The sequence below is a fragment of the Aotus nancymaae genome, unplaced genomic scaffold (genome assembly GCF_030222135.1).
Source record: "Aotus nancymaae isolate 86718 unplaced genomic scaffold, 86718_ANA_hifiasm-v0.15.2.pri h1tg000048l, whole genome shotgun sequence".
In the NCBI taxonomy this organism is placed as follows: Eukaryota; Metazoa; Chordata; class Mammalia; order Primates; family Aotidae; genus Aotus; species Aotus nancymaae.
The window spans coordinates 3,933,404-3,956,027 of NW_026988462.1; the positions used below are offsets into that span (position 1 = coordinate 3,933,404).

A 22,624-nucleotide genomic window follows, 5' to 3' on the forward strand; every position below is an offset into this window, starting at 1 on the left:
TTTGGAGCAGGAGGCTTTAAGATGTCAGCGTCTCCTAGTTAGAAGAGAAGTTTTGAGTTTCTTGATTATCGTGGCAATAAACCCCATTTCCTGCTTTAAAGGAACAATTGCAGCACATCACACAGGTGACACCTGTGCTGCTCAAGTAGCTATAAATTTAAATGCTGGAATCTTGTTCTATTTGGTGCTCATTTTAAGGAAGAGAGTGAATTTCTGATTCTGGGCAAGAGACCAATTTTAAATTGAAGTTGAATTTTATCTTCATATAAGTCTTTGATTTAAGGTTGTTAAAAGACAACCTCAAGGTCCTAAATTTGAAGTTTAATATATAGGCTAAAATAGTGACATCACATTCTAATGCAAGTTGTTTTAAATATGTATATTATTCTCTTTACATAGGGACTAAAATCTTTATTGGTTAGTACTTTATTTTTTTTCCTGCAAAGCACTATTATGGAGAGAAAAAATTTGAGTTGTGGTTAGAAGAAATATTTATAGGTAAACATTAAAAGATACAAGACACAATTTGTTCATAATAATCATCTTGTTGATGGAGCCAATTCAGAGTATTAGATCACAGTACATTGTTGTCTGAGAAAGCAATAGCTTCAGTCAAGTGACCTAGCCACCCCTAGGAGGTAGTAATAAGATCAGAAGGCTTGACACATTGGTTTTACACAGACTTCTGTGGCTCTGACCTCGAGCTTGTCATTTGGACCTCTCTAATTCTGTGTCCTCCTTTGTGAAATAAATACATAGGACAAATTATTTTTAACCATCAGCTTAAAAAACTTATAGGAAAATAAACATAAAATAAAATTTACTCTTTTTTTTTTGAGATGGAGTCTTGCTCTGTTGCCAGGTTGGAGTGCAGTGGTGCAATCTTGGCTCACTGCAATCTCTGCCTTCCAGGTTCAAGCGATTCTCCTGCCTCAGCCTCCCCAGTAGCTGGGACTACAGGTGCATGCCACCACGCCCAGCTAATTTTTGTATTTTTAGTAGAGATGGGGTTTCACCATGTTGGCTAGGATGGTCTCGATCTCTTGACCTTGTGATCCACCCACCTCAACCTCCCAAAGGAGTGCTGGGATTACAGACGTAAACCACCGTGCCTGGCAAAAATATACTCTCTTAACCATACCGAAATGTAGTTCATTGGCGTTACTGTTGTGCAACTACCCCACCACAGAACTCTTTTCCTCTCCCAAAATTGAAATTTTATACTCATTAACTCCTCATTCCCTCTCCCCGCAACTCCTGGCAACCATTATTCTATTTTCTGTCTCCATAACTTTGACAACTCAGGTACCTCATGTAAGCGGAATCACATGGCATTTATGCTTTTGTGAATAGCTTCTTTTGTTTAGCATAATATCCTCAGGGCTTCTCCATGTTGCAGCACATGTCAGAATTTCCTTCATTTTTAAAACCGGATAATGCTCTATGGAATGTATACATCGCTCTCTCTTCATCCATTGATAGGCACTTGGGCTGCATCCACATTTTGGTTATTGTGAATAATGCCGCTGTGAACACAGGTGTACAAGTGTCTGTTTGAGTCTCTGCTTTCGATTCTTTGGGGTATATTCCCAGAAGCAGAACTGCTGGCTTGTGTCATAATTCTATTTTTAATTTTTAGAGGAACCATTATACTTTTTTCCATAGCACCTGCACCATTTTAACTTTAGAGAACTGGATATTTTTAAGTGTCCCTTCCATGTCTATAGTTCTGGACCCAGTACTTGTTTTAAAATAACCTCTATAGGCCATTTCCTCTTTAGCTGGAAATCTTGCTTACCGTGGAAAAATGCTGGGATGTCTTTTACTTCAGAAAGCCTTCATTTGGGTTATATGCATTCCCGGCACTTTTATTTAGCAGTGGCAAGCCCTAATCACGTTTTTAATTTATATCTTATTTCCTATGAGACAGGAGCTCCTGGAAGGCGAAGATGATGTATTGTTCTTCATTATCTCTTCAGTGCTTGACACAGCATAATCAAACAGCGAATGTCTGATGAATCAGCAGGTAGGAACAAAACAGGGTCAAATATTTCCAAATGAAGAATTGAAGAAATGATTAAACATAGTAAAGTTAGAGAATAATTTTTCTCCTAATGCAAAATATTTTCCTAGAGAGGCTGGAACTCAGATAATAATAATGATAAGCATGATATTAAAAGTGCATAGCTAGGGCTATCCCAACCATCAGCCAGGGCGGAATCTTTCCCCCTGGGCCCTGGTGGGAGGGACACCTGGCCTAACATTCTTGCTCCTGCTGGCTGGCATTCCCAGAGGATGGACTATACAGGGCGTTTGATGTCCATCAAGGTGGACGTGCAGAAGAGACATTCAATACCCATCCATGGAAGAGCATAGAGGGCATTCTCCAAGCACCCTCATTCGCTAACACAGTGAACTACTCCTTGATGCTGGAAGAAATCTTGAAGTTCAGTGGTTCAGGGGGCTTAGTAACTTGGACGATGTGGCTGAGGTTCAGAGAAGAGAAAAGGCGATTCCTAAGTTGTGTAGCAAGAAGGTTACCTACGCCCCGGATCTGGAGATACAGACAAACGCTCTTCGCAGGGATAGAAATTAGTTTTAAACCACCTTGCTAAGCGCTGGAGGGCAGGGTTGTAACTGGGTACAGGGGAAAGACAACGCTTCAGTAAGTCGCCTCTATCCCACGCTAAATAAGAGACACTAAACTGTAGGAGAGCGGTGATATTTCTGGACCCAGACAAGGTGGCTGTAAACCTCCTGGGACAACAACCCTCCCGCGGGGCTGGTTGTTTGGAACCTCGGCAAACACTTTCCCCTGGGTCAGTTTCCCGCCAAACCCGGACGGAGGATGTCCAGAGATCCGCAGAGTGGAAGCTTCTGTCCCTGTGTCCACTGGGAAGTGGGCGAGGCTGGATGCTGCCGGCCAGGCTGCCTGGGGCGAGGACGCGGGAACACGCACCTGCTCGCTGGGCCTCGGAGGGGTGGGAGGGGCGGGGCGGGGCGCAGCCTCCCCCGGTACAGGTCCGCGGTCCCGGCCCAGCCAGGCTGCACAGGCACGCGGGGCGCACGTCCGCCTCGCCGGGGCTGCCAGGTGAGCCACGCGCGATCGGGGAGCGGGGCCCACTGGCCGGAGGGAGCGGGTGCTGGGGACCCTGCGCTGACCCGGGAGAGGGAACGCGGGGTGCCCGGGGAGCAGGCGAAAGAGCACCCCCTCACGTCCCTGCAGCAGACCGGGGCGGACAGAGCAGCGCCCCCCTTCTTCTTTGGCGGCAGCAGGAGCACCCCAGATTTTGTGGCGGAAAGCAAAGGTTCATTCTGGGGAACAAAAGGCCCAGGGCAAGGACATGTTTGACTTAGAGAGACCTGGGGGATTTAGGGATTGCTGATTTCATCTCATACTTTTTCTCACACGCAAGCGAGCGGTCTGGGAGGCGGGCAGGGAGAGTGCTTAGGAGACAAACAGAGTTAATCCCTCACCCCATTGATCACTGCCCTGCTGAATGTTCTCAAAACTCACCCTGCATCGTGCTGGACGGTGTGGTGTTGGCAACGACCAAAGACACAGCCCCACCCCCACCCCCAACAAGCGAGGAAAATGTTGGCCCCTGAAATGTCTTTCTCCTCTGTCTTTTTTGTTTCGTTGCTATGGATTTCGTAAACTAGCTTGTGATGTTCTCTAAACCTCAAATATGTATAATATTTGCGTGTCCATGCATTCATTTTTCTGAAGCGAGCTTTCAGATATTCTATTTGTTTCTCCCAAAGATCAAATAGGTAAAACCATATCTTTGGGCTCCATCAACATGGCCCTTAATAGTCTTCAGGGAAACTGAGTTGCAGATTCTTATTTAAAGTGGGGTTTCGCTAGGGGCGGTGGCTCCTGCCTGTAATCCCAACACTTTGGGAAGCTGAGGGCGGTGGATCACCTGAGGTCAGTAGTTTGAGACCAACCTGGTCAACATGGTGAAACCTTGTCTCTACTACAAATACAAAAAATTAGCAGGGTGTGGTGGCATGGACCTGTAATCCAGCTACTCAGAGGCTGAGGCAGGAGGATCCCTTGAACCTGAGAGGCAGACGTTGCAGTGAGCCAAGATCATGGCCACTGCACTCCAGTCTGGACAATAAAGCAAGATTCTGTCTCAAAAAGTAAATAAAAATGAAAACAAAAACAAACAAACAATAAAGTGGGGATTGAGGGAAGAGCCTCGAGGCTCCCAGAAGGGTTGGGGAGAAGGATTCCTTCAGGGACCAGGGAGGACAGCACTCACCCAGTCACAAATTTACCTATGTTAAGAACTGGTCTGTTTTCCACCAGCATGAAGTAAAATTAGTTTTCAAATATGTAGACTGGAAAATCAAAGTGAGTCTTTATGAATGAAAGGTCTTCTTAAGTTTCTTTTTGACAACCCAAAGTGACCCCAGCTTCAGAGCTTCCAGTGACTCTGGAGAGAAGGTGACAGATGAAGTATTCCAACCGTGCACCCCCTGGTCCATTGGTATCTTGGGAAAAGCAGGAAAAAACCAACTGTGACCCTGATCAGCATGGGAGCAGAACCAGAAAAACCCAGGGAGGCCGGGAGAGAGGGAGGAGAGCTGGGAGAGGTGGAGGCATTGTTGTATAAGGAGCTTAACTTATCCAACAACACTGATCTGCAAAATGAACAGACACCCCAGGAAAATCACATTTCATCATTAATCCCACTTGCCTCGTTCCCACCAAATGGGTAGGACTGTGCTGTGGAGGTGAAGTAGCATCTGCTGCCACTTCAGTCAGTAGCATTTCTGATCCTGCCTTCTTTACTGCAGAATCTTGGAATCCCGATCTGTGAGGTTCCTGGGTATGCTGGCATTAGGACAGCGGTCCATGAGCAATGTGTTCCCCAAACATTGACATCTGCTTTCCACAATCACAGCTACTTTCCAATTTCAGAGAGAAAAAAAGGCTAAAATTGTAAGCTTTTTACAATTTTTTTATTTCTTAATTTTGTGGATACTTAGCAGGTATATATATTTGTGGGGGACATGAGATGTTTTGATACAGGCATGCAATGTGAAATAAGCACATCATAGAGAATGGGATATCCATCCACTCAAGCATGTATCCTTTGTGCTATTAATACAAACATTCCACTTATGCTCTTTATTTAAAAACGTGAGATTCAGTTATTATTGACTATGGTCACCCTATTGTGCTATCAAATAGTAGGTCTTACTCATTCTTTCTACCTTTTCTTTGTACCGATTAGCCATCCCCTCCACCAGTTCCCCACTAATCTTCCCGACTTCTGTAACCATCCTTCTACTCTCTATGCCTATGAGTTCACTTGTTTTGAGTTTTAGATTCCATGACTGAGTGAGAACATGCAATATTTGTCTTTCTATGCCTGGCTTTTTTCACTTCCCATAATGACCTCCATTTCTATCCATGTTGTTGCAAACACAGGATCTCATTCCTTTTCATGGCTGAATAGTACTCCACTGTGTGTAAGTACCACATTTTTTTTATCTGTTCATCTGTTGATAGACACTTAGGTTGCTTCCAAATCTTGGCTATTGTTAACAGAGCTGCAACAAATATGGGAGTGCAGATATCTCTTTGATTTGCTGATTTCCTTTCTTTTGGGTATATATCCAGCAGTGGAAATGCTGGATCATATGGTAGCTCAGTTTTTAGTTTGCTGAGGAACCTCCGAACTGTTCTCCACAGTGGTTGTACTGAAATTATAAGTTTTTTTTTTTCACAAGTTTATCCCAAACTTTGATGCTTGCTTTAGTTCACACTTACATTTTGGTTATGTTGAAACTTAATTCGTCATAATTTCTTGCTTGCAAAGAGCCCATTAGTTTAAGGTGATTTGTAACATCCTCTCATTTGAGAACTACTGTTGTATTAAGAGAAGGGAATATGGCAGGGTTGTGCCTTTGTCTTTAATGTCCTTTGAGCTTAAATGATTTGTTTGTGGACCATCTGGTGTTCTGAGTTGTGGCAGTGAATTGCACCAGACCCTCAGGCTAGGGAGGAAAGAAACAGCTTCATCCTACCTGCTCACAGCCCAGACCGGTTTTTGTGTGCTGTTCTTAACATCACATATATTTTGTAAACTCAGACTATACTTTTATGAGGTTTTTATGGAAGAGAGACTAAGCTTCCCAGTCAACCCCTCCACCCTTACAATTGGCTAGTCAGTCTTCATTCCATCCTAAATTTAACTATTAATTTTTCACAACAATAAGGCAGTTGTTTCTACCTATAACCTATATTTTACTGATTGAAATATTGTTTAAAATGGCCTCCATAACATGGCTAAGGGTTTATTTGGCAATGACAGGAATTGTCATTTTGCTTCTTGTTTCAAAATTCATCAAAGAACAAAGTTTTTGTTTTTTGACAGAGTCTTGCTCTGTCACTCAGGCTGGAGTACAGTAGGGCAATCTCAGCTTACTGCAACCTACGCCTCCCAGGTTCAAGTGATTCTTGTGTCTCAGGCTCCCAAGTAGCTGGGACTATAGGCACAAGCCACCAAGCCCAGTTACTTTTTGGATTTTTAGTAGAGATGGGGTTTCGCCATGTTAGCCAAGATGGTCTCGATCTCCTGAACTTGTGATCCACCCGCCTTGGCCTCCCAAAGTGTTAGGATTATAGGCGTGAGCCACCGCGCCCAGCCCAAGCTTTTTTTTTTTTTTTTTTTTAATGATAGTTGCCACTTTACTAGCCCCTCAGTACCATATAAGTTTTACTGATGCTACTGGTTGTTCTTTAACGCATTCAGCAAAAATTAATATTTACTGCATACCTTCTGTGTGCCAGCCCCTGGGGTATGAGGTGACTTGTGTTTTTGCTTTCAAGGAGCTGACAGATACGCAGCTTGGACTTGAACTCCCTCCCCTTCTCTTCCTCTCACTTCTCTGTTAAGGGAAATCTCAATTAGAATGAAATAACTCCAGAGAATTATTTTGAGTGTAACTAAAACTATCTTTACTTCCTTGCTCCAGAAACAACATGAGCTACTTAGTGGCCTCTCGATGTAATCTAAGAACTGTCTTTGGGATGTGCTGCTTCTGGGACTCCTTGGCTGTGACCATTTTCTTTCAAGTTTAAGTGACTTCCTGCTTCTTATGCATGAGTCCATTTAAGTCATTCTGCCAAGGGAGAAGCCGTCCACTGTGGTTACCTGGCTTCAGAGCACTCTCACTGGTCAGCAGTCCCTGACTCCTATGACCTCCAGTGCTGTGTAGATGACAGTTGAATAGCACTTTTAATTAGAGTCAATTAACTTGGCAAGGAGAGAAGCATTCAGTTTTGGTGGGTAATACATGGTCCCAGGGAGCACCAGCCTCTCTGGTTGAGGACGTAACAGCTGCCCAGAGGCAAGTTCTATGTCCTGGGCTATTCTTTCCCCAGTTCATACGGAATAAAAGTAGCAAACCTGTAAATGCATTCTGATCTGCACCTGGACTAAGTAAGATCTGAAAGACTATATTCAAGGGCAGTCAATAGGGAATGATGCTGCTAATTCAGGATTTGTTAAGTAGCTGGGCTACTTTGAAATACACCTCTGCACTCCTCTCAGGAAACACTGAATAGTGTAGATTTAGTATCAGAGAATAGTTATAATGGTGGCAGATTCTGATGTAGCACTTAGCATAATCCACGCACCCTTTTCAACACTTCGTTTAGTATCTGGGTGACAGGATTAGTCAAACCCCCAAACCTCAGCACCACTTAATAGATGCAGCTAACAAACCTGCATATGTACTCCCTGAATCTAAAATATGTTGAGATTATTTGAAAAATCATTTAATCTTCTCTCAATCCAAGGAAAAGTAGTCACTATTATTATTGACAATTTAGCCCTGGTTCACACAATTACAGCTGGTCCTCCAGATACATGGGTTCTGCACTAGTGGATTCAACCATTGTGGATTGAGAATACTTTAAAAAAAATATGTCTGTAATAAACATGTACAGACTTTTTTCTTGCCATTATTCCATAAACAATATAGTATAATCACTATTTATGCAACATCTATGTTGCATTAGGTATTACAAGTAATCTAGAGACAATTTAAAGTATACAGGAGGATGGACATAGGTTACGTGCAAATACCATGCCATTTTATTTTTATATCAGGGACGTGAGTATATGCAGATTTTGGTATCCTTGGGGGTTCGGGAACCGATTCACTGCAGATACCAAGGGATGGCTCTACAGTGTTTGATTTATTGAGCTTTCTGAGATATTCAGCCTTTTTCTGTCTTCACACTTGTTATTCCCTCAGTTATTTAGGGTAATCCTGATGAAAATCAACAAAATACACATTAAGAGGCAGCACTGAGAGGTCCTGTGCTAAGTGGTCTTTGTGATTACAGGCCCTTCAGATTTCCCTCTTGCCTACTCATTGTAAGATTCAGTCCAGACTGGCAACAAGACTGCCGCCATTGTATCCTGGCTCACCCTAACTAGCAGTTTGACCTTGAGCACATCACTGCCTCCTATGTGCCTCAGTTTCTTCTTCTGTTAAAGGGGGACAATCACAGCACTACCTCACCATTGGTTGTGAGGATTAAATAGATTTAAATATGTAAGACGCTTACAGTGGTGCTTTGTACTATTATTTTTTTATTAATACCTATTTTTCCTTCTCGATTTTATCTCCCAATATCCCATAACCATGCTGAGTTCATTACAACTTTCCCAGACCTCCTGGACTAAGTGAGACCGATTCTGCTAATTTAGGATTTGTTAAGTTGGGCTAGTTTGAAATATACCTCTATACTCCTCCCAGGAAATGCTGGATAGTGTAGATTTAGTATCGGATTATAGTAATAATGGTGGCAAACTCTGATGTTTCCTCCTTTCCTTGTGATCTCTGTAGTCTTGTACCATTCATATATCAAATGACTTAGCAACTAACAATCAGCTAACATTTATCAGGCTCTTCTTATGTGCACAGTAGTATGCCAAGTGTTTTTCTTCCTATTTTTAACATAATATTGACAGCTCCATGAGGTGGGTTTATATTTTGTTAAAATAATTTTCCATGTCCACTTCCCCCAGTAGACTGTGACAGTGGCTTGTACATCTGTGTATGTTATTCAGTTTCTATCACTAGGACTTGACGGACTACCTAATACACAGTGGGTGCTCCATAAATGTGTACTTGGATGCATTTTACCAACAGCTATTCACATTCAAATAATAAGCTAATTGTAACTCTTTTCTAGAAGTATTTTTCTCATTGCAAAAATTCACCGTCAAAATTTTTAAAAACACTAATAAGCAAGAAGAAGGAAGTTAAAATTGCACTCCTTCCAGCCACAGAGAGCTTAATTAACTTGCTTAGGAACACACTACTAAATGTCTAACCTGAGCATCAAAGTCTGGCCATCCGGCTTCAGAGCTCAGGCTCTTAACGGTTGCATTACACCACTGATCCCGCCCCATCCACCCTAACACACACACTCTCCTGCACAAGCAAATTATGTGAGCTATTAAAAGAAATTGTAAAAATGGAAATGTGCAATTAAATGTTGCAAGGTATGCAATGTACATTTTTAAAATTTACAGTATTCAGTGTTTTCCTGTCTTCACACTAGTTCCCTCCATTATGTAGGGCAATCCTGATGAAAATCAACAAAACACAGATTGAGAGGCAGTACTGAGAGGTCATGTAGAAAGAGAGTGTCTTCTGAGTCAGACAAACATGAGTGTGGATCCCATTTAAGCCACTGGATGTGTTGCCAGAGACGAGCTACAAAACATTTCTCAGTCTCTTCTAAAATAGAGGTAATAAGAAAGACTTTTCAGTATTTTCTGTTGTGTAGAAGTGAAGTGATGGTGGTGTGCACCACACTCGTTAATAGTAGGTCCTGTTGCTAAGTCTCTAATGGCGATACCCTATGGCTTGCCCAAGTGGCAACCTTGCCAAATTGTTTTCCAAAGCTATGTGTGGCTTTTTTTCTTCCAATCCTTCATTTTAATTTCTCATGATAATTTAACTTTTATATTTTTATTAGATGCATTTAGTAACTCGCCTCAGTCATTTTCTTGGAAATTCAATTTCTTCTCCACAGGGTCTCTTTTGAGATTAAAGAGAGAGAGAAGTGTCAAATTTAGGATGTTAGAACAATTTTCATTTAAAAGTAGATCCTTGTTTTTATTACCCTGCAATTAATGTTTTCTGTTTTCCTTTATCAGCGAATTACTTCTCATTCGATTCGTATTGCCAGACTGAACTCTCTTGCTTCCCTGCAAGATGAAAGGAGGCAACCATGAATGAGCTAGACAATTTAGCAAATGCTTCTGATTTCCCCGATTATGAAGCTGCTTTTGGAAATTGCACTGACGAAAACATCTCACTCAAGATGCACTACCTCCCTGTTATTTACGGCATTATCTTCCTCGTGGGATTTCCAGGGAATGCAGTAGCGATTTCTACTTACATTTTCAAAATGCGACCCTGGAAGAGCAGCACCGTCATTATGCTGAGCCTGGCCTGCACAGATCTGCTGTATCTGACCAGCCTCCCCTTCCTGATTCACTACTATGCCAATGGCGAAAACTGGATCTTTGGAGATTTCATGTGTAAGTTTATCCGCTTTGGCTTCCATTTCAACCTGTACAGTAGCATCCTCTTCCTCACCTGCTTCAGCATCTTCCGCTACTGTGTGATCATTCACCCCATGAGCTGCTTTTCCATTCACAAAACTCGATGGGCAGTGGTAGCCTGTGCTGTGGTGTGGATCATTTCACTGGTAGCTGTCATTCCCATGACCTTCTTGATCACATCAACCAACAGGACCAACAGATCAGCCTGTCTTGATCTCACCAGTTCAGATGAACTCAGTACTATTAAATGGTACAACCTAATTTTGACTGCAACCACCTTCTGCCTCCCCTTGGTGATAGTGACACTTTGCTATACCACGATTATCCACACTCTGACCCATGGACTACAAACTCACAGCTGCCTTAAGCAGAAAGCTCGAAGGCTAGCCATTCTGCTACTCCTCGTATTTTACGTATGTTTGTTACCCTTTCATATCTTGAGGATCATTCGGATCGAATCTCGCCTGCTTTCGATCAGCTGTTCCATTGAGAATCAGATCCACCAAGCTTACATCGTTTCAAGACCATTAGCTGCTCTGAACACCTTTGGTAACCTGCTACTATATGTGGTGGTCAGTGACAACTTTCAGCAGGCTGTCTGCTCAACAGTGAGATGCAAAGCAAGCGGGGACCTTGAGCACGCAAAGAAAACCAGTTACTCAAACAACGCTTGAAATACTTCATTTACTTAACCAAAAATAAATACTTGCTGATACTTTACCTAGCACTGCTAAGATGTTCAGGATGTCTCCCTCAATGGAACTCATGGTAAATACTGTGTATTCAAGTAACCATGTGCCAAAGCCGGGGAAGGGCTTCTAGTTATTTGCAATCTCTTTATTGAGCTTCTCCATTGAAGAGATATAAGAATGGGATGCAGCAAAGTATTCAGGCTTGGTATTACAAGCTGCTGAAACTCAGAGGCATCTTAGAGAACATCTGTTCCCACCAACTTATTATATATACATGGAAACCAATTTCATACCCTTACCCTAGATTGCTCAGTAAATGAGTGCCAAGACAGGAGAAAACCAGTCTTTTCACTCATCATTTCATGCTCCTCCGCACTCCGGACCTATTTGTATTGAACCATTACATGATTCAAACCACTACTTTTATCTTTCTTAATATTTATTTTTTACATCTCATAGCTCTACAATTTGTTTCCTTCAAGCTTATATTTGATATTGTAAAACTGGGTTTAGCCAGATCTGTATTTTACTTGCAAACCAGTAAGATACTTTTGAAATAATTCAAGGACATCCATGCAAATAGCTGAAATTAGTACCTGCAACGTATTTGGAGTATTCTGTCTTTACTGTTGCAGACCACTTAAAAAGTTTTTATTGAATTTATTTAAAAATTATCAAGTTGTATTCATCATAATTAACATGTCCTGGGGAAGGAAGGGAAACTTTCGAGGACCAGAAGTCGCTTTCAAATATCACGTATGTATTGGGTGTTCAATCATTTCTAATGCTGTTTTGATTTTTGTGGGAAAATATTCCAGGAAACATTAATTCTCTTTAGATTTCTTGTTCTTTTATGACTACAGTGAACATGTCTATTTAATAGCTAAAGGTAGTTTTGAATTGTATGTGTGCTTAATTATCAGTAAGTATAAATATTTGAGAAAATAACTGGTCTGGATATTTAAAACTCTCATAAGTATGTTGCTACAATTAATAAACTTATTTATAGTTATAGGCTATTTGGTCATATTTTTCTGTGAAAATGCAGTTTTATCACTATTATATTTACATGAAACTTATTTTCTCTGTAGTTAGGAACAAAAATAAGTTAAGAATCAACAATATTATAGAATAAAGCTGAAATAGTTGACTTACTCAGAGGGAAGGGTACCATAGAAATTCTTCCTGATGTTCTAGTTCTTTTAGGACATGACATCTGACTTAGATCTAAGTGAGGATGTTCATCAGGAACCTCTTCAGAGCATGTTGGGAGAAGGAAGAGGAAGCCAGTGGATCTGAATATGAACTTTTCTGGACAATGGTGCTTTTTGCAACCCCTACCTTCTGAGCCATCTTCTTCTGAGCCTTTCCATAATATGTGGAATGATCTATTTCACTAGAGGACCCTGACTTTCTCATCTGCGCTGGCTGAACAGCATCAAGAAGTATTGAGAGGTCCATTTGGAACTGCTAGATCTCTCTTTTCCCTGATGCCTAGACCAGCCCCTGGGCTATCACTAAAGTGCAGATAGTCTTGCCCGTATTCCACTGCTGTCATTATTCTAGCATTGTGCACAAATCCCTTTTTTTTCTCTCCCCATCTTATTCTTTCTTGTTCCAAAGAGTTCACCCACCAGAGAAAAGCCACCTCAACCTCATTCATGTCTTTCTCAACTCATCTCTGTAGTTTCTTTTAACTTTTAACCTTCTTCCTACCAATGTACAGAAAAATAAATCATCCCTCTGGCAGGAATTCTTGCACTGTATCTCTGGTCTTTATTTTGCTCTCTTAGGGACCTTGCTCCAACTCTTAATCTCACTTTCTCACATTTTTAACATTTTTATTACCCTGGATAATTGACCTTAGCTTGGGAGCATGCATAATTTTCCATTATCCGAAAAAAATGCCTCCCTTTGATTAAGCTTTTCTGTCATTCTGTTACCTGATCTGCTTCCCACAACTGTGGGTTGGGCGCAGATGACAGTCTGCCCTCCAGCGTTCTGTGGATAGAACAGAATCACAGAGATCCAAGCTAAATTTAATTCTAAGGGTCGGTTTTATTTTACAAAGTTAGGAGTTCTGGGTTAATTGTGCTGGAGGAGGCAGTTTTGAACTGAGGCCTAAAGATGGAATTGATGCTATTTCCTAGGCTAGAATGGGACCTATGTGAGCTTGCATACAACCAGGCTAGGCAGAGCAAGACAGAGTAAGAACAAAAAAGTGGAGCTCTCACTGTGTCCACCAGAGACTCAGGTCTGCTCGCTGCATGAGATCCGAAAGTGCAAGTCAGGCTCACTGCACCTGCCTATGGGGAACCCAGAAAAACCCGTTCCAAACTTCTGAGACACAGTAATCCCTTCCATTATTTCTAACTCTATTGTGGACATTTTCAAATAGTCACAAAATTTAAAAAGGAGCCAAATGACCATATGTAACCCATGTCTTAATTTCATAAATAGTCAACATCCCACCCTTAAGGTTTTATCTCTCTTTTCTCACATGTTTTTTTGCTAGAATATTTAAAAGCAAATTCTAGACAACATAGTTTTACCTATAAATGTGTCAACACAGACTTCTTTCAAAACACACAAAACTAAAACAAAATAATAACTGATTCCTCAATATTATCTAATACTAATCCCTGTTTCATTTCTGCTGTTTCTCCCCAAAATATATTTTTACAGTTTTTTTCCAATAAGGATCAAAGGAAGCTCCTTTGCATTGCGTTTAGTTGATATGTCTCTTAAATGTATTTTAATCTGTTTGAGCTCCCCTTTCCTTTATTTATCGCCATTTATTTGCTGAAAAAATCAAGTCAAGTCATTTGTCCTGCAGAATTTTCCACATTGCAGGTCGGACTGTTTTAATTCCATTTTGTTGTTTATCACGTTCCTCCAACCTGCACATTTGTGTGTTTCCTATTAGAAAAACAAAATATTTTAATATTATTTACTTCACTTATTGGATCCTTAGTTATATTTTAAAATTCTTTTCAATTTTATAGTAATTTTCTAGGGCTATGAATATCTTACCTTAAGTATCATAAATGATTTAGAGTCAATTGTGTTTATTTTATACTTAGCACCTAAATTTTTCCACTCCCTACTGTCATCTTTTCTCTTCCTATCTCATACTTGATGCTTTGTATTTTTCACTTCCCACTTCTTCTTTCTTCAAAATGTAACAACATTACAACAGTATTATGCCATTTACTCACTCTAACTTCTGTGCTATTGCTGTCAAAACTTGTACGTTTAAACATATTATAACTCTAGTTTGCATTGTTAATATTTTTACTTTAGTCAGTTTTCCTTTAAGAAAATTACAATAAGAAAAGATATAATCTTCTATAGTTTCCTACTTATTCACCAATACCATACTTGCCATTTCTTCCTGGAGATAAGAGTGTTCATCTGATACCATTTTCCTCCAGCCAAAAAACATTCTTTAGTATTTATTATAATGCAGATCTGCTGAAGAGAAATTTTCACAGCATTTATTTATCTGAAAATGTCATAATTTAACTTTTTTAAGAAAGATGTTTTCACTGAACATAGAAATGCCACTGGATAGAGGATTGCCACTTTTAATTTTAGCACTTCAGAGATGTTGTTCCATTATCCGTTCATTTCTATTGTTTCTGATAAAAAGTTAGCTGTAAGTCCTTTCATTATTTCCTGTATGTAATATGTTTTCTTCATCCTCTTGTTCTTTCAAGATTTTCTCTTTATTGCTGTTTTAAAGCAATTTGATTATTCTGTGCCTAGGTATAATTTTCTTTGTATTTATAATGCTTAAGAATTATTAATAATCTTGAATCTTATAATGTAATCTTTTTCATCAAATTCAGAAAATTTTTAGGCATTATTTTTTCAAATACGTATTCTGTCCCATCTTCACTCTTCTTCTCATGAAACTCCAGTTACATTTATGTTGCACAGCTCAATGTAGTGGCACTGGTCACTGAGACTTCGTTCATGTCTTTTCAATCTTATGACTCTCTATTCTTCAGATCTATTTAGTTAATTGTTTCTTCTATTATCTCCAATTTCCTGTTAAGCTCAATAGGTGAACTTTAAATTTCAGTTATTTTATTTCTTGATTCTATAATTTCTTTTTTTTATGATACTTTAAGTTCTGGGATACATGTGCAGAACATGCAGGTATGTCACATAGGTATAGATGTGCCACGGTGGTTTGCTGCACCCATCAGCCCGTCATCTACCTCAGGTATTTCTCCTAATGCTATTCCTCCCCTTGACCCCCACACCCCACCAGGCCTCAGTATGTGATGTTCCCCTCCTTGTGTCCATGTGTTCTCATTGTTCAACTCTTACTTATGAGTGAGAACATGCAGTATGCAGTTTTCTGTTCCTGTGTTAGTTTGCTGAGAATGATGGTTTCCAGCTTTATCTATTTCCCTGCAAAGGACATAACTCATCCTTTTTATGGCTTCATAGTATTCCATGGTGTGTATGTGCCACCCAGTCTATCACTGATGGGCATTTGGGTTGGTTTCAAGTCTTTGCTATTGTGAACAGTGCCACAATAAGTATATGTGTGCATGTGTCTTTATAGTAGAATGATTTATAATCCTTTGGATATATACCCAGTAATGGGATTGCTGGTTCTAGATCCTGAGGAATCACCAAACTGTCTTCCACAATGGTTGAACTAATTTACCCTCCCACCAACAGTGTAAAAGTTTCCTATTTCTCCACATCCTCTCCAGTATCTGTCATTCCCTGACTTTTTAATAATCACCATTCTAACTGGCATGAGATAGTATCTCAGTGTGGTTTTGATGTGCATTTCTCTTATGACGGGTGATGATGAACTTTTTTTCATATGTTTGTTGGCCACATAAATGTCTTCTTTTGAGATGTGTCTGTTCATATCCTTTGCCCACTTTTTGATTTCTAATGATTTTTTTTTCCTTAGCTATGGCACACGCTTTTCTGTTTTTTGTATCTACTATCTTTTTACTGATATTATGAATAAATCATTGTAGAGATTCTACTATTATCTCTGAAGACTTCGGGTTTTTTTTTTTCATAGTAGAGAGATCATTTACTTACTAATCACCTTGAAATTGTGTTGGCTTGGTTTTGTGATTTTTAAGAACATATTTGTGAGAAGCCCAAGATGTTTACCAAACACTTTTAATACAATAAAATCCAATTATCAAATTCAGTTTCTCTTGTGGTCTTGCTTAGGTTTGGTTTTAGCCTTTTTTTCCCCAAAATAGATCTAGAGTAGGGCTTACTCTAAGGCATGGTCTTTTATTTCTGCTCTCTCCGGTAGGTAAGCTAGTAGGGTGTTAATGAGATTATTTTTCTTCTTTGTAGGCCAGAACTCTAATGTCTCAGTCACTGCTTGATCACCAGTGTCTCTGTTACCATAGCTTCTTTCTGATTAGCCTTAAGTAGTCTCTCCCTGCAAACACAGCCCTTGGCACAGAAATCAGATAATTTTTCCCTATTCTGCCCATGCTTCCCTCTCTCTTGGTGCCCTGCTTTAAATCTTTCAGACAGTTTATGTTGAACACTGACCTCTGCCTCCTCAGCTCAAAGGGACCATTGTGTTCTGTTTTGATTCCAGATTTTTATGCTGTGGTCAGGAAATCATGCCAGACCATGAGCCAGAGAGGCAGGATGATTGTGGGCTTGCAGTATTGCTCTATCTATCATCCCTGGAAACATTTGATTAATGTATTTGATCCAGTTTCATTGTTACCAGTGGGAGAGGCTCTCCCTTATATTCCACTGTGATCTATACCAGGTGAGGGAGCAGAAGCTATGTAGAATGCCTCCTGCCTTTCTCATTAATGCTGTTTACCATCTATCTGTCTAAAGTGTGAGAGACTTCAATTTAAACATGACAGTTTAACCATGACTCTTCTTTCCTAAAATGATACTAAAATAACAATGGTAATATTGATATGAACAGGAGGTAGGAGGGCAGGGACCCTGGAAAGGGCTCCACCCTCAAGACTGGACCTATTGCCCTAAATGAGAACAGGTATGCCCATTTTCATGCCCAAATGTTGCTTTTTCCAAAGCCAGTTTGGCCTGCCATGGCTCCCCATCCTGTAGCCATAAAAACCCCAAACCCCACACTCCATGAGTAGAAGAGCAGAAGGGCAGCAGAGCAGCACAGAAGAGAAGGGGAGAAGAGAGGAGCATCTTGACATTGAGAGGAATTTGGCTGGGGTTGGTTGGAAAGACAATTTACCACCAGATGGCTGAACTCATGGGGAAGATCATCCTCCCACTCCATCCTCTTTCCAGCTCCCCATCCATCCCACTGAGAACCACCATTATCATATAACAAAATCCCTGCATTCACCATCCTTCAAATCTGTAAGCCCTGATTCTTCCTGGACACCAGACAAGGACCTGAGTACCAAGAGGGCAGAGTTTAAAAGGCTGTCATCCTGACTCTCCACTGAGCTGGTTTAATACTTAGCTGTCTGTGGATGGCAACTGCTAAAAGAGCATTAATTGTAACACATCCCTAGATGCTACTGTAGGACTGGAACCCAAAAACACTTGCCCTGGCTCCTGCACCTGCCCATCTTCATGCACCCCCTCCTATAAGTGGTTGGAGCACATGAAAGTTGAGCAAACAAGCCACAACCCTGTTACAAGTCCCATGAGAGGGTCAGGGAACTCTCCCATTTTAATATAACTCTAAAGATATTAAAAGCTTAAAGCTTATGGATAAATGGTGAAACAAAGGGGACCCAATGCTGGTAGTGGAGAGAACCCAGAGACAGAGTAATACATTCTGCTAAACTCCAAAATATTCAGAAATTAGGGCTGCCAATTACGTCTGAAAGAGGATTATAAGTAAACTGACAATAGGAAATTTCATTTAAAGTCTGAATAAAAAACAATTACACCCCTAGATATCTTCCCTTGTCCTGTGCAAATCAATAATTACCTCTCTTCTACACGAGGAGAATTCTTGGTTTCTCATTCTGGAGAGGCTGGAAGAAGGAGCAGAAAGATTCTTGACCTGAGGACAATAAATATAATCAAAGGAAGGGCAAAGGTGAGGTCCTAAATTTTGGATAGAAATTCTTGGCTCTGATAACACTGGCAGTTCATGCTTACCTTTTCTGCCAGAACATTATAGATTTCTTCTCTAGGGAAATGGAAAATACAGCAACGATAGATACAGCTTATATAGCACTAGTGATGTGTTGGGCTGTGTTTTAACTGCTTTCTTTATAAATGCAGTCTGACTCCAGAGCCCATGTATAGAACCACTATACTATGCTGCTTTTCACAAAAGGAGAAACCATTTAGATACCAACAGTTGAGAAACAACTCAGCCTGCCCACTTTACAACGGCACCCACCAGTTGACCTGCTTTGCCAACTCAGCTTCTTAGTGCCTTACTCTTAAATATCAACATGGACAGCCATGAATTACACAGCAACTGGGGAGATCCAGCAACAGGAATCAGAGACACCAAAAGAAAGCACTTGGGGAAACAAAAACCCTGTATGAAACCTAAGAAAATTTCAAAAAACCAGCAAGACTCTCAGAGACATCCTTAAAACACACCAAGAGGCTCTAAAAGAACGACTGTTAAAGAACAAAAAAGAGCTCTTAGTTATTGAGCCATGGTAGTTTAGTGGAGCTATTTCTAATGCCCTCCACTAACTGCCTACAATTTGATACAAGGTTTGCACCAGGGAATTGTGGGTACTCTTGGCATCCTCTTTCCATTTATTTTAACTGTTTGATATTTAGAAGAAAGCCTTAAAGGCTAGGACTATGAGGCCAGAATTATTTGCTGATTTCAGTTCAGGTGAAGCATTCTCTCATTTTTATTTTACAGGCATTTCAGAGGTTTTTGAGGAGACGATTTTTTTAAAGTGCACTTAAACCACTACGTTTCTTAGAGTTGCTATATTTCTTCTTTCTTATTACGTCTCTGCATATATGACATGTGAATATATTTTTTATGATTACATAATAACAATTTGTTTTCTATGATTTAGAAATATTCCTACAGCCTGAACACATTGTTTTTCTTTCTGAAAATGCTTGCTAATACTACATTAATGCTTGTAAATAACTTTTATGAATCACAATAGCTTCCACAAACATTTGAAAAATAAAATACAGATGCAGAAAATATTATTCATTTAGTGTATTTATTTGTTGAGCACAGAAACTTATAAAACAGGGGAATGCATAGCTTATGTGTTTAGGATCACAGTATCAGTTTTAACATCTATTCAAGTAAACTAACATCAGCATGTTTTGAACCCCTACTATGTGCAAAGTGCTGTGCTATGACCTTAAGATATAAATCTTAATAATGAAACAGTTCTACTTTCAAAAGTATGACATTCTTGCAAACTAACCAGATTACTCATATGTCCCTTTTAGTTGAGTGTCTTTTATGCTACATTTACTTATCAAAAGTCAACAAAATATTTGTCTAGTTCTTTTTGCCATTACATGTTGTCATTATCTATTTGTATTCTAAGGCGTGCACCCAAAGAGTGCATTTCAGGAACTTATGTAACTATCTAAATCCAAACCCTAAAGTGTATTTTAAGTATATACAAGTATAGTAGGGTGCTGATTGTACATGGTTAAATGCCCCATTTATCTGTTTAAATCATCTTGGAGATAAACAGTAAGATGGTATTTGGTATAATATACTTAATATTATCTTATTATCAGAGGCAACACTGTAAACATATGAAATCTTACACCAAGAAAGCTAAAAAACATCTACATATTCCCCATAAGAGATGCTCAAACAACAAGCCAGACAGCATTCATATTAAAGAATTAACACAAGTTCAATGTTAAATCCCCTATTCAAGTTTTAACCTTTTGTGAAAGCACTGATAAAGTCAGTTTTTGTGGCTCCTTCTCCAACTACTTAGCTCAGAGTAGGCGGTTTCATCTTTTGTTGTGTGTGTTCTTGAAGCACTTGGGCACTTTATCATGCAGGACTTGGATTATCACTCTTCCATGTCAATGTGTTTTTTTTTTCCTCCTCAGATTATGAAGTTCTCCAACACATGATCACACATATATTTGTGCTCCCAACACCCAATAATACACTAGAAGTTATGACACATAGAATAACAGCAAAAATGAGCCTCTTTTAGAATGAGAAGTACTGGCCTTTTAAATCCCAATTCTTAGTTGACCAATAGCTGAGTACAGAAAATTCATGCCTAAATTGAGTCTTCGTATTGCCTTTGATGATGAGAGAAAAGACTTCTGCTTCTGGTAACACGTTAGATTAAATCTACTGCATAACCTTCTAGTTGAAAACAATGAAAATAGCTAAGTAAAATATTTTCATAAATATCTATAAAAATGCTCACTGAGCTGGGAAGGAACTAAAGAATCCATAAATGGAAAAAATAAATATAAAGATGAGAAATCCAGAAGTCAGCAGGCAGCAAAAGCACCAATTTCCCAACAGTCTCTTCAAAATCCTGGTGGCTTTCCCCCCTACATCTTGATATATGTGTTGGGATGTGTAGTATGAATGTACATCTTGGTTTTCCCAGGATAGTACTAGATAATGCCAATTGTCCTGATATAAGTATTATTATTATTATTATGTTACTTTAGGTTCTGGGGTACCTGTGCAGGTCATGCAGTGTTGTTGCATAGGTGCATACATAACCAGGTGGTTTGCTGCTCTATTCCCCCTTTGACTATATCCGGCATTTCTCCCCATGTTATCCCTCCCCACCCCCTGTTGTCCCTCCCCTAGCCCCCTGCAACTGCCCCCAGTGTGTGATGCTCCTCTCCCTGAGTCCACGTGTTCTCATTGTTCAACACCCGCCTATGAGTGAGAACATTCGGTGTTTGGTTTTCTGTTCTTGTGTCAGTTTGCTGAGAATAATGGTTTCCAGATTCATCCAAGTCCCTACAAAGGACACGAACTCATCATTTTTTATGGCTGCGTAGTATTCTATGGTGTATCTGTGCCACATTTTCTTTGTCCAGTCTATCACCGTACCCACTTCTATTCTCAAAAGTATCTGGAATGATATATAGTCACTCTAAGCATGAGAGAAAGGACACGAAGTATGCAATTCAACAAAAGTGGGGATTGTAATAGGAGACTCTTGCAAAACTCTGAATATCAATGGGTCATGATCTCCAGATTAGGGTGAATGATAAATAAGGCTCAGGAAGAGAAGGGGGCAGCATGTAAAATAGGTTGGATTGACTTTGACACTGGGTAGAGGGAAAATAAATTTGCTCCTGAGAAATCATAGCATCAAGCTTACATGTCAATTTGTTGCTACTTGCATGTTAAAAACTGAAGCTCAAGTGGAGAATTAATTTTAAAGTGATTTCCAGGTGGGTAATACCACCAGGCAACTGGCAGAAGCATACAGAAATCTCTTTCAGCGATCAGAAATTTAACACAGGTCTCAAAGGGTTTCTATTGGTAAAGTTTCCAAAGATAATGAGAAACTCATGTTAAAAAAGAAATCACAAGAAATGGCAACAAAAAGGCACAGTGAGAGTTAGAATTAGAACCTCAAAGATTTCACGGATGAGAAATATCAGACACTGATTGTAAATAGGATGTTTATTTTGTTTTAAACAATAAAAGAGAGGCTTGAAATGAGCAATGAAAATGAGACTATTAAAAATGATTAAACTTTAAAAGAAACAGACTTCTAGCAATAACAAGTATGGTAAATTAAAATTTAAAAAAATAATGGATTGGTAAAACAGAAGATTAGATAAAGCAAAGAGAGAATTAATGAACTGGAAGTAAGATCCGAAAACACTATCTGGAATACAACCCAAAGGAAAATGAAACAAGAAAATGAAAAATATGAATGGTGGACCTGTAGTAGAGAGCGAGAAGATCCAACATATATATGAGCAGACTTTTAGAAACAGATAAAAAAAAAGAATGAAGGAAAAAACTACATTTGAAGAGAGAATAGCTGATAATTTTCCAGAATTTTTTAAAGCTCCCAAGCCCTCATGCTTTAAGTCCAATGTATACAGGCAGGGTAAATCAAAACAAACTAACAACTAGACATATCAGATGAAACTGCAGATCATCAAAGACATATCAGAAAGTCAGCCAGAGAGAAATGAATAACCTTCTACAGAGGAGGATCTGTAAGACTGAAAGCTGACTTTTAAAAATTTTTTATTTTATTTTACTTTGAGTTCCAGTATACATGTACAGATTTGTTACACAGATAAATGTGTGCCATGGTGGTTTGCTGCATCTATCAGCCTGTCACCTCTGTATTAAGCCCCACATGCATCAGCCATTTGTCCTCATACTCT

At 39.7% G+C, this 22,624-nt stretch overlaps 1 protein-coding gene and 1 long non-coding RNA gene across 2 annotated transcripts in view; both read left to right on the plus strand.

Moving 5' to 3' along the window:
• OXGR1 (oxoglutarate receptor 1) overlaps positions 1-12,318 on the plus strand; it is a 36,932-nt gene extending 24,614 nt beyond the window's left edge. The window contains exons 2-3 of the mRNA XM_064362244.1: positions 1,931-2,026; positions 10,203-12,318. Coding sequence (XP_064218314.1) covers positions 10,277-11,287 — 1,011 coding nt within the window. The 5' untranslated portion in view covers positions 1,931-2,026; positions 10,203-10,276 and the 3' untranslated portion in view covers positions 11,288-12,318. The remainder of the gene's footprint in view (positions 1-1,930; positions 2,027-10,202) is intronic.
• Positions 12,319-13,394: 1,076 nt separating this feature from the next.
• Positions 13,395-22,624, plus strand: part of LOC105721544 (uncharacterized) — a 39,590-nt gene continuing 30,360 nt past the window's right edge. Inside the window, exon 1 of the long non-coding RNA XR_001108356.3 lies at positions 13,395-13,655. This is a non-coding gene — a long non-coding RNA (uncharacterized LOC105721544). The remainder of the gene's footprint in view (positions 13,656-22,624) is intronic.